Consider the following 13,220-nt stretch of genomic DNA (forward strand, 5'->3'; position numbering starts at 1 on the left):
TCCATTTGTAGACTGAACATAGCACTACGTTGATTCCTACTAAGTGCTGTTTTGATTCAATGTGATTTAGCAACATAGTCAGTTATATATGCAGCTATATATGCAGCTGTCAATCTGTTTAATACAGCTAAAAAAACATTTTGTTCCTCTTTAATGTGCAAATGAACACTTTAAGATGCACATTAAAGAAGAACTGCAGTCTGCTCACATAATTTGTAATAAAAACATCTTTGTCTTTCTGAAGCTACCCTCCAACCACTTTGCATATTATTTTATATATACTGTGATTCTGTACTTGCCAGATATGCTGACAGAAATCTCCCTCCATTAAGTATGGCTGCATCCATTTTAACTGTGGGCAGCTGAAGCTGCTGCCTGTTCACTTGATGTTCACTAGATTTACACAGACACACAGAGGCACACCTCCAGCCCTGCAGCTCTCATTGGCCCTCTTATGACTCATCCCTCCTCCCTTCCTAGCAAACTCTCACGCGAGTGAGAAAGAGAGCTGTGCATGATGTCATAAGCCTAGGCTTTTTACCAGCCAAGAAACAGGAAGTGGGCTGTATAAGGTATTTACTGGCAGAAAAAAATATTTTACTATTCAAAGGTAAAACAACAAGGGCAGAAGATTTAATAGATGGAAAGTTGATAAAATTACTGAAGGTCCGCTTTAAGCTAACTGTTTAAACCCTCACTTTCAAGAGAAGAAACAAAATGAACGAGGAATTGTTTATATAGCAGTATTCAATAAAATATGTATCCAGGTTTTCAGTATAGCACTGCAATAGTGAGCAACACAATAGTGATATCACCCAATCCATACTTCCCAACTTTCTGAAATGGCAAAGAGCAACCTTTACCACAAAGTATATAGGCAAGGGACACACCCCCTGCTATGCCCCTAGAGACACAGAGCATTAAGAATTCATTCAAAAAAAACAAATGGTTATACCCACATATAATTACCAATAATAATTACCAATAATGACAATATCCATTCATTTAGGGGCCGTATAAGAGGTTTAGGCTAGTTTAATACTTTTGATAGTTACATTAGAGCATTTTTATGAAACAATTGTTGATTGCCTTACAAAACTGAATGTACATTCGTTCTGTGCGGCTGAGGCTAAAACTGAATTTTATTTTACCATTTTCTCCCCAGGTTAAGTATTATTCATTCATAAAGAGTACAGTGAATGATGCAAATACCACACTATGGTATACAACTAGATAGAGTTGACAAGCATAGCAAATAAAGACTTATTTACTATGATCGTCAGCTCCATCTACTGGCCATAATGCAGTATTTTCCTGATTCAATCTATTCTTTGTGAACAAATAACATTTGACCTGGAGAGAAAACAGTTTAGTAACATTCAATCTTGTCACCATTTGCACATAATGAATGTACATGCAGTTTCGGAGGATGAATTTTTAAATACAACCCATAGGGTTTTTTTTTTTCTAAAGGAAAATCCACTTTGTACTGCAAGTGCACTGAAAGTCACTGTAGATCCGAAGGGGACATGCAAGGAAAATAAAAAACAGCATTTTAGCTTCCACGTGATTGGATGATAAAATTAGCAGAGCTTCCCCTCATTTCAGATCTACCCATTAGATTTGAAGTGCACTTGCAGTGCAAAGTGGATTTCCCTTTCGTAAATAACCCCCATTGTGTATATTTATTTGTAGAAGTTGCCATTTGAAATGCCTTTAGTTTTTGGCCATATCTGTGATCTGCTTTTTTTCTACAACAATAAACAACTGAAGGAACATCTTCAGGGACTGGTGATTCCATCATTTTTGCCAGGGGTTGTACTACACATAAAAATGCATTGCAACACACTGAAAATGCATCTTTAGTATTTTTAGTCAAGTTACATTTATATGCATTGTCAGGCATTTTAATGTTCCATTGTTGAAGAGCATTTTGCAGTCCTATTTCCTGTTACATTCCTGTTGTAGGTTGTGAGAGGAAAGATTACAAAAAAAACTTTTTTCCCTCATTTCAGTTTGTGCTGCTTTTACATGCATTAATTTACCCTGTGTTGTGTTAAATTGCATACATGTTGCATTTTAATGCAACACACTGCACGACACATGTACATGAAATTGTGGTGTGACCGAGGCACATAGAATATTATTGTTTAGTATGTGCCCTTGCAGTGACCTGTAATAATCCTGTACAGAAAAAAGTCATTGGACATGGTTGGGGTAACTACTTGTTCTAGTCTGGCTAAATTCAGCTTTTGGCTCTGCTGTACTCCGTGGAGCAGAAATTTATTTTCTACGTCTGCCTAAGTTTCCCTAGGCTTGGTGGTTGATGTCTGTCCTCTGGAAGAAGTATCCAGAAATTGAGTAGGAGAGTGAGCCGCTGAGTTATAAATATTTATCTAACCTCAGCCAATCCCTGGGAGGGGGCACCCAGAAGGTAACTGGGGAAAGGATAAATGTTCAGTTTGTTTAGAGTTTGTTCTGAGTGCTATTTTTCTGGGGTTGCTGCCCCTGAAAGGCAGCCTGTGTACTGGAGATCTGTTGTTTGGCCTCAGCGTGTGCTTGGCTGAGGACTTGAAAGAACTAGGACTGAAAGATATTTGCTGGAGGGCAGAACCTGTGGAAGCTGGGCTGAAGAAGGACCTCTGAAGAGTGACACATGGAAGCTAAGTGGATGACAGTGAGTAGGACCTTGGCTTAAAGCAGAACTATACACACCTTCTATCCAGTGCCGCTGTGTCCTGGATCTCCCCGCTGGCTGCTGTCATCTTCAGCCAGGTCAGCTTCCAGGTACCTATCCTCTGCCATTTTCATTAGCCTGGTTAAGATGACGTCACTCCCACACATGTGTAGGAGTTCATTTATCTCGGCATTGCCAAAATTTGTACACTAAGCTGCTCGTACATGCGCATACACTTTAAGACCTCAGGTGTGCATGTTCTTTTGGGAGTTAAAGTGGAGTTCCACCCACTTTTACAACTCTTCAGCATCCCTCACTAAACTGTGCACTGTAAGCGAATTGGATATTTTTAAATTTTTTTTCTCAGCACCTACTGTATATCTGCTGTATTCATTTTTCACTTCCTCCTCCCTAGCCGTGGCTCATCGCATCATTTCCTGTTTGCAATGCCTTCTGGGAAGGGGCGGCAACTTCCTCTGACACTGCGGTTGCTATGGAAACCCTGACCTGAAACCTATTACACTGCTTGTGCTGCACTGAGCATGTGCGAGATCTGCAAGGATGAGATCCAGGAAGAAATACAGTCTGGCTTCAGATGCCCACACTTAAGATGGCCACAGCCTGCTGTAAGTTTATAAAATAACAAACTACTGCTATAAACGAACAAAACAGACCTTAGTTTACAGACTAACTTTACTAGAATACATTAAGCTTGTATATTATATGGGTATTTTTATTTAAAAAGTATAATTTTGGCCCGAACACCACTTTAATGCCAGGGGTTGCTGTAAGGAATGGGTCTGCTTATACAGAGTCTCAGATTAACTGGTATCCCCTTTACTTCCAGCAAAATTCAAAGGCTGCTGCTAAAGGATTTTTGCTAAAGAATTTTTCCTCCTGTATCTGTTTTGCATTTTGGAGTATCCTGCACCCTGATCCCTCTCTGCTGTTTGAAGCACTGTAATAAATCTACAAAAAAACATTCCCTAGACTGAGCCTGTTCTTGTTAGTGTGCTTGGAAGCTGGAACTGGTGTCTGGGCCTGGCAGCCTCTGAACAGGTAAGGGAAACCTGGGTCATTCTCATATGCCCCTTTGGGAGTGAGTGCTACTTCTGAGTTAGCCCTTAATTACTATAGGTTAAAAGAAGAGCATAGTAAGCAAAGAGAGTATAGTGAAATTACTGAGCAGTAGATGGAGTATACAGATCGGAGCTCTGAAGTAGACTCCGAAGGAAATGAAGACCATAATATATATATATATATATATATATATATATATATATATATATAGAGCACATTTAGGGGAAGGGGTGTCATTTTGGAATAAACACATTATTTTGGCTCTTTTGTGCTGGATTTGATAAAATTAAAGTGGAAGTCCAGGCCAGCTCTAACTAAACTTAAAACGGCCCCCACCCCTCTTATAAATCCTGTTCTAAGTACACTGTAGATGCTTATACTTACCAAGTTTCAGGGCACTGAGTCACATGATCAGCTCCCAGTGACCAGCATCAGGGGGGAGGAGGAACAACTGACAACGAATGCCCCATAGTAATCCTATGGGTGACATCACAGCCCAGGCATTCCATCTCCTGTTGGTGCTCTGTTCTCTCCCCTGAAGCCGGCAACTCGGGAGGTCATGTGTCAGAGTGCTCTGAGAATAGGTAAGTATAAGCATCTTCCTCTTACAGGGTAATTAGAATAATGCCACGTACACACGATCGGACTTTCTGCCATCAAAACTGTGGATTTTTGTTTGAAGGTTGTTGGCTCAAACTTGTCTTGCATACACACGGTCACACAAATGTTGGCCAACAATTACGAACGTGGGAATGCGGTGACGTACAAGACGTACAACGAGCCGAGATTGATTCAGAGCATGCGTGAACTTTTGTGCAACGGACTTGTGTACACACGATTGGACTTTCCGACAACAAGTTTTGTTGGTGGAAAATTAGAGAACCTATTAGCAAACATTTGTTGGCAGAAATGGTCGATGGAGCATACACAGGATCGGACTTTCTGCCAACAAGCTCAAATCCAACATTTCCTGTCGGAAAATACGACCGTGTGTACGCGGCATTAGAGTTATGCCCCATACACACGGTCGGATTTTCCAACGGAAAATGTTCGATGGGAGGTTGTTGTCGGAAATTCCGACCGTGTGTAGGCTCCATCGGACATTTTCCATCAGAATTTCCGTCACACAAGATTTGAGATTTGGATCCCAAATTTCCTGACAACAAAATCCATTGTTTTAAATTCCGATCGTGTGTACACAATTCCGACGCACAAAGTTCTACGCATGCTCGGAATCAAGCAGAAGAGCCGAACTGGCTATTTAACTTAATTTTTCTCGGCTCGTTGTACGTGTTGTACCTCACTGCGTTCTTGACGTTCCGAATTTCCGACAAGATTTGTGTGAACGTGTGTATGCAAGACAAGTTTGAGACAACATCTGTCGGAAAAAATCCATGGATTTTGTTGATGGAATGTCCAATCCTGTGTGCAGGGCATTAGAAGGTTGATGGGAGCAATTTAAGCTTAATTAGAGCTAGCCTGGAATTCTACTTTAGGTTTTACACTGAGATTTTCCACAAGATGTTCTGATAATCTTATTAGTAGAAAACGGTTTCTCTTCCTCCATGTAAAAGGCAAAAAATGAAATCTGATAAAGCTAAAATTTTCCAGCAGATTTTCCAACAAGCTGAAAGATCTCTGTGTGGAAAAGAAGGGATTTGTCCCACTCATACAGTATATTTTGCTGCCACTTTTTCTTTGTAGCACATTTATTTACAATTTTCTCTGTTATTTTTTTATGCAATTTTAAACCAAGAATTTATATACATTTTAATGTAATAGTTACAAAGAAAGAAAAGGGCATAACGGAGGAATGCTCTTTATTGTTCAACTGTTGGGTAATCTGAAAGAGAATGGGAGCCTTCTAGAGTACCCATTCATGGTCTAATCTTTTTTAAGCATGGTTGAAATAGTACTTGTAGAGATCTGGTATGGATGGGGGCCAAGTAGAGGATATTGTGGCATGGGAGGGGCAGTAAACTTGTCTTCCAACAGTCAAAAAAAAAATCAGCTTTTTTTTTTCGTGTTATCATGCTCAAACAAATGTCCTGCATTGTAATGGCACAAACTGACTTGAACTCTCCAATTCAAGTCAGTCAAGATCCTTCATAGAGCATGTACAAGTTTCTGGCTATATAAAGGCATGTGCCACGCTGACAGTAAAGCTGCTCAGGGACTGGCTAAATTTTGATCCATCTATGGCTGTTTCGGCCTGACAGAACTTCTCTTGAACAGGACTGTGAGAAAATATTTGTCACGCAGCGGCTTGCAGCCAACTGGCTGTAGTCACTGATCAGTATATTCTGTCATTGGAGAAGTCTAGTTGTCAGAATACAATATGAGACGGAGAGGAGGACTACTCCTTCCACCTAGCATGTTTTTTTTTAGCGTTATGAGCGTTCTTTACTGCTAAGAGAACAGACTTTTTTTAAGTCCATTGTGCAAGGAGCCTTATAGATGTGAGCCATTAACAGATCCTTGAACTTGCTGAGCTGAGACCTGCTACAAGGCGTTTCTGAGGCTGGTTCACACCATCGCTGCATGCGGCTCCCAGTAGGGGTCCGGTGCATTCTGGTTCATCGTTTAAGCCCCGATTTCAGCCTCAATTTTTGGCTGAATTCAGACCTGAAATGGACCAAAAGACGCACAGGTTTCCTGTGCAAACTCGCACCAGAGCCACAACGGAGATATGTGAACCGGCTCCCCCGCATCCAATTCGCAATAGTGTGAACCCAGCCTGAGACATAGTCAGTGGGAATATGCATATGCAGTAAGGGTCTGCCTTCCCTTTTCTATGAGAAAAAAAAGAAACTGTTGTGTCGACTTACTAAAACTGGAGATTTGCGAAATCTGGTGCAGCTTTGCTTTGCATAGAAACCAACCAGCTTCCAGGTTTTATTGCCAAGCTTAATTGAACAAACTGAAGTTAGAAGCTGATTGGCTATCATGACCACAGCTGCACCACATTTTGCGCTTTCCAGTTTTAGTAAATCAACCCCAGTGTGATGACAAAGGCTTCTGATTGTCTACCCTGCTGCAGCACAAAGAAGCTTAAGAAGCCTGACTGTTCCATTAGACCAGGGGTCTCCAAACTTTCTAAACAAAGGGACAGTTTACTGTCTTTCAACTTTAGGGGGGGCAGAATGTGGCCACTGAGAGTAGAAAAGGTGGCAATGTAAGTGGGAAAAAATGCCCCATCTTCAGTGTCAATGGAAGGAATAGTTCCCCATCATTTGTGTCATTGAGAGGAGTTGTGCCCCTTCACTGGTGTCATTTGGCCCTATTGTTGGTGTCATTGATAGATTGTGCTCCTTCATTAGTGTCAGTGGGGGGAATAATAGCCCATTGTTGGTATCATTGATTGAAATAGTGCCCCAGGGGCCAGATAAAAGAAAGCAAAGAGCTGCGGTTTGGAGACCACTGCATTAGACCATCGAATTGGGCTATGTATAGCCACCCAATAAAAGCCAGCAATGAGACAATTTTAGTAGTCCTTGTGAGAATTGGTCTTTGCAGGATGCAGTGATGAACACCTATTGATGCAAGTGATTGTTTTCACAAAACAATCTTTGTGAAGAGAACCCATAGGAAAGGAAATCTCAGCAGAATCTGGCAGTGCAAGACTCATTGAGCACACGTTTACATTGGGCCGATTTGGCACGCGATTTGACATGCTGGCAATAGCACGGTCCAAATCGGTGCGGCACCGCACCGATTCCCAAAAGTAGTTTCTGTTGGTCAAAGCAGATGCAATGCATGTACAAGGCAAAAAGCATTTTTTTCTGTTATGCCAGTTCACAATAAAAATAAGATGGGTAGCATTTTAACACACTGAAGCGAATAGGTAAAGCAAAAAGCACAGTGCCCTCAAAAATGCATTTCAACACACATCATCAACCCATATCCACTATGGTGTGAATGGGCCCTTATAGAAGGGGAATGTTTCTTTACCTGTCACTGCCTTAAGCGGGCCTTCACTTAAAACTGAAGGTACTACTCATCTTCCGCATGTTCGCCTGGTAATGGTTAACATTGTTTGGGTTTGGTAGTAAAAGTTTACATGTATTTAAACCCAAAGAGTCTGCAGCCTAAAGTTTTCCCCCAGCAATATCATGTGTTAATATAGTGTACAACCCAATGTTTTTTAAAATTTTTTATAGTAGTGTAGGGGAGGACTAAAACCTCTCCCCACAATTTTCTTGTACAACTCTCCTTTAGATTTACCAAAACCATATAACACTTTCAATTTGTATGCAATCAGGCTGGCCCTGGCACTACATAGTATGTAAATCTAAAGAAAATTGAACAAAAATTGCATGATGTGTATCCAGCTTTAGGTTGGATTCACATATATGCGAATTGGATGTGGATTTTACCGCACCCAATTCGCATGACAGGAGAGTGTGACTGGCTCTCAATGGAGCAGGTCCACACAGCTCCAGGGTGGCTGTGGTCTGCATTAATGTGCGTCTTTGATTCCATTTCAGGTGTGAATTCAGGCAAAAATTCGGCCCAGATTCGCACCTGAATCGGTGAACAGGGACGAATAGGACCCCCTGCTGTGATCCATGGCCGCACATATGTGAACAGAGCCTCAAGCTCCATTTTTTCCTCCAAAAACAGCATCCGTTCTTTTTCTGCCCTGATTCAGCAGGCAATCTGTTCAATCCCCTTCTGATTGGAGCAGACGCTGCCCATGTGAAAGGAGCCTATGAAGAAAACTCTATAAGGTCTTGTTTACATTGACCTTGTCCTCTGAAGAGCAATCTGCAGTGGATCATATTGCAGAAGATGCTTTACAGGCATTGGAGAGGTGTTATGTTGCCTGCGCACTGACTGTTTTAACTCCTAAAACTTCACATCACCATGCCTAAACTGTATGCATTGCACCCAGGTATGGAACATGTACCGCACAGCCCCATTCAGTTGAATGGTTTACATTGGGCAGCCAGTACTGAACAAGACAGCAGGGATATTTTTTGCCATGTGTACAACACCATCCACTGCAGCTTAAGGGAGAGCAGTTTGGGGTGGGGGGGTTGAATGCCCCTTAATCAAAGTGTAAAAGATGCTTTATGCCCCTTTCACATGGGGTGGACTCCACTGAGATCAACAGGGGATCTGTCCACTGATCCCCTGCTGATCAGTGCAGAGCAGGTGGGTGACACATCCATGTCCACTCATTTTTCTGCAGAGTGAACATGGACAGAGCCCTCTGTGCTCTATGGGTGGCTGGGAGTAAATGGACGCCAACTGCCCTCTTATCTGCCTAGATGGAGGAGGACAGATCCCCTTTTGTTTTTATTTTAGTGGACCGGATCAGACCAGAAGTAGGTGGTAAACCCGCTGGTCCATATGGGTGAATGGACGGTCTGACTAGGTCCACCGGAAAAATTGACAGACAAACCTGTTCAGACCGCTGTGTGAAAGAGGCCTAAAGCCCCGTACAGACGGGCAGAATGTTGGGAGACATTTGCTGGTTCAAAAAAAAATGGCTGACATTGTGCCTGTGTGTATGTCTGTCTGTCTGACAGAAGACGGCCATTTGGAAAACCAGCAGCCGACCGACTCCCAATCAGCGCCCTCTCAGCCAATGGCAGAGAGCACTAGGGTTGCCGCCTCATCCCTTTAAACACGAACACATATGAATTACACAGATTCTGAGGCTAATTTAATGCAGATAAGGCACCAAGTGAGTTTAATTACCACCTTAACCACTGGGCCATAGCCGAATGACGGCTACAGTGCGGCTCGATAACTCTGGGAGGGCGTACATTGATGTCCTCCCAGAATCGCGCACACGGGAGTATCCGTGACCGCATCACGGATCACAGTAAATGGCCGCTGACAGTGGCCGTTTACCACGTGATCGCTCCATCAAATGACGGAACGATCACTTGTAAACAAACCGGCGTCATGTCCGGTTCTTCTCTTCCCTCTCTGCCTCTTACTAAATACCTTGGAATGTCTACTTTCCAAAAAGGGGTCATTTGGGGGGTATTTGTACTTTCCTGGCTTGTTAGGCGCTTCAGACATGAGATAGGCTGTCAGTACTTCAGGTGTGATCAATTTTCAGATATTGGCACCATAGCTTGTGGACTCTATAACTTTCACACAGACCAAATAATATCCACCGATTTGGGTTATTTTTACCAAAGATATGTAGCAGTATACATTTTGGCCAAAATTTATGAAGAAAAATTACTAATTTGCAAAGTTTTGTAACAGAAACGGAGAAAAATGCATTTTTTTAAAGAATTTTCAGTCTTTTTTCTTTTAAGGCACAAAAAATAAAAAACCCAGCGGTGATTAAATACCACCAAAAGAAAGCTCTATTTGTGTGAATAAAAGGACAAAAATTTAATATGGGTACAGTGTTGCATGACTGAATAATTGTGATTCAAATTGTGAGAGCGCTGAAAGCTGAAAATTGGTCTGGTTAGGAAGGGGGTTTAAGTGCCAGTGGGTAAGTGGTTAATCATCCACAGAACCTGTGTAATTCATATGTGTTCGGGTTTAAAGGGATGAGGTGGCAACCCTAGAGATCGGTGGTCGGAGAGTTCGGGCGGGGAGCCCACCCCCCTGTCAGAACACAACAGCTCAGCGGGGGAGATCACTGGACTAACCTTGCATGGTTAGTACAGTGTCTCTGACCAGAGCTGACACAAAAAAAACTGTCAGGGTGTGTACCCAGCTTAAAGCTTAGTGTACAAGTGCAGTTGGGAAGGCTCATAAAAACATGCAACTGAGCAGTGTTTTCACTGCCCCCAACCACTCCCTCCCGCCCGCCAGGAAGCCGACACTGCACACCGCTAATCACAGGCAGTGAGACATTTCCCGGTCCGCAGCTGCACATATCGGGAAATGTCTCACTGCCTATGATTAGCGCTGTGTAGTGTCAGCTTCATGGCAGGATCGGGCAGGTAGGGTCCCGTACACGCCCAAGCCCGTCTCTACCCCTAAGCTGCAAAGGTAGCTGTATGGGGCTATACTCATGCTGGGGTTATGATGCTTTGCATCGTGGTTCAACAAAAATTATCCATGACGCCACATGCAGGTGATTAAGGCCATGCCACTTTTGCGGCATGATGATGTGGGCTTTTCGGGGGTTAAAACAGGCAGTGAGGAGGCAACATATTGCCACCTCATCGCCTATCAAACACTTCTGAAAAGCAATCAGTCTTCAGAGGGCCAGCACTTGTGTAAATGGGCCCTAACAGAGCCCCATATGACAGTAAGAGCCCTTTCACACTGAGGCGGTTTTCATGGGTTTTAGTGCTAGAAATAGCCTCTAAATAACGCCTGAAAATCAACTCCCATTCATCTCGGTGTGACTTTTCACACTGGGGCGGTGCGCTTGCGGGACATTAGGAAAAGCATGCAAGCAGCATCTTTGGGGTGGTTTGGGAGCACTGTATACAGCGCTCCCACAATGCCCTGCCCATTGAAATGAATAGGCAGTGCTTCATAAGCGCCGAAACACGGGCGCTTTTAACCTCTTCTTTGGGGTTAAAAGAGCCCCGCTAGTGGCCGAAAAGCGCCGTTTAAACAGCACTAAAGCACCACTAAAATGAGCGGCGCTTTAGCGATAACGTGGCTGTGGCTCAGTGTGAAAAGGATCTAAGCCCTCGTTCGCACTGATTGAACACGGCTTTGAAATTGTGCAACTTCATCTGAAATCATATGTTTTCTAAGCTCCGACTTCGGATGTGACTTGAAAGACATCTGTACGGCTTCATGCACAGAGTTCTATTGAAGTCGCAGCCGAAATCGGAGAAAGTAGTGCAGGAACTACTTTTGCAAAACGGTGCAGTGCCGCAAAGCCGCGCCTTGTCATGCAATTTGACAGCTCAGGACAAATTGCTTCAATGTGAACGAGGGCTGAAGCATAAAAGCGGTTCTATTTTTTTCCCACTCTATCCAAAACAAAATAAAAAGAAATGTTTGGCTGGATATACACTTTACATATATATATAGAAAGAGATGACTAAACCTTTCAATTGGTGCACAATGAGCATATGTGTACATTTAAACAAATCAGAACAGTAGTACTAAACAAGCCATCACGTCAAGGTTATAATGGTAGTTACCATGTCCTGGGGTGTCTGTGTTTCTCTTACTCTTCCAGTGTATGCACCAATACAGAATTTCTCTCTGTGTTTTTCAAGTAATAGCGAAGATTTGAAAGTCATATTGCAACTCGGGCAACGCAACAGGTCCGTCATTTTGGAAATTCCGTTGGCCTTTCAAAGTCGAGTTTTTCTTTTTTTTAAAAAGTCAGAGATTTCATCCTCCTCCTTCCTTTCTTGCACCTTCCAGCAGTAAACTCACATGTTTTGGGTTTCCAAAATAAAAAAAATCTGATATGATGTTTCTGCCACACAATAGTTATTTCAGGCCCCCAGTTACTTTACACTGATTGTTGGTTAAAATGTCCCAGCTTCTGATTGTAGTCTTGCCCCTCCCCAGGTTCTAACAATGACAAGCGGTTGGCAACCTGTGTTTGTGTATAACTATCCTGAACCCACAGCAAAGCTACAGCTACTGATTAGAAAGGCTTGGGAGTGACATCTACAGTTAAACCTATGCATTGCAAATCATTCAACTCCATGGCTGTGTTTGCATATTTTCTCTGGATACATTTTTGATGATGACTTGCTCCGCTATGCAGTTAGTGGAACAAATGACAGGATTATTAAGCATTAAGCCCAAGATCACACTGATGCAGGTTTGAAATTGTGTGAGTTCAGATGAACTTGCACGATTTCAATCCAACATTTCATGTCAGTCCGACTTCGGGAGCGATTTCAGAGACATCTGTGCGGGTTCCTGCACAGATCTCTTTTGAAATCGCCCCCCCCCCCCGAAGTCGCCAAAAGTAGTACAAGAACTACTTTTGGGAATCGGTGCGGCACCGCACCGATTCGGACGGTGCCATTGCCGCCAATAGCTGCCGATTTGGCATGTGATTTAACATGTCAAATCGCATGCCAAATCGGATCAATGTGAACATGGGCTTAATGTTTTGAATCCCAAAGAAGGAGGAGCCACGTCCTGACGTCACCGCTGCACGTTCAGTCCCGGAAGCTACAGGCTGTTTGGAAGCCGGCCGGCTTATTCATATTGTGTTTTACCCATACATTTTCGCCGATCTGTAAGTGTCCATTTGTCTTGTATTTATTCCATTAAATGTTAAAGGATTTACGCTATGTGGAGAACTTTGTGTTTTTTTTGGTGATCACATTGCCCTGCTGAGATTTGTGCTGACGATCCCCACTGACGCTGCGGTATCCAGTGCCTGCCTGTGAGATCCCGGGCTGGGGTTACAGCCATCTGCTTAGCGTGGTCCCCTGTAATAAGGGACCATCGCTTTCCGGTAAGCGGCAGTATTTTTTCCGTGGTGGAGGTTTCATCTTTGCACTTGTCACTACAGTATGGAATGTCACTACGCATCACCTTGGGA

At 43.0% G+C, this 13,220-nt stretch overlaps 1 protein-coding gene across 1 annotated transcript in view; it reads right to left on the bottom strand.

Moving 5' to 3' along the window:
• The window catches only part of LOC141102894 (coiled-coil domain-containing protein 17-like), a 72,390-nt gene extending 60,118 nt beyond the window's left edge, over positions 1 to 12,272 (bottom strand). The window contains exon 1 of the mRNA XM_073591932.1: positions 11,848 to 12,272. Coding sequence (XP_073448033.1) covers positions 11,848 to 11,982 — 135 coding nt within the window. The 5' untranslated portion in view covers positions 11,983 to 12,272. The remainder of the gene's footprint in view (positions 1 to 11,847) is intronic.
• Between the last annotated feature and the right edge of the window lie 948 nt (positions 12,273 to 13,220).

Source organism: Aquarana catesbeiana, linkage group LG01 (genome assembly GCF_042186555.1).
Source record: "Aquarana catesbeiana isolate 2022-GZ linkage group LG01, ASM4218655v1, whole genome shotgun sequence".
Lineage (NCBI taxonomy): Eukaryota > Metazoa > Chordata > Amphibia > Anura > Ranidae > Aquarana > Aquarana catesbeiana.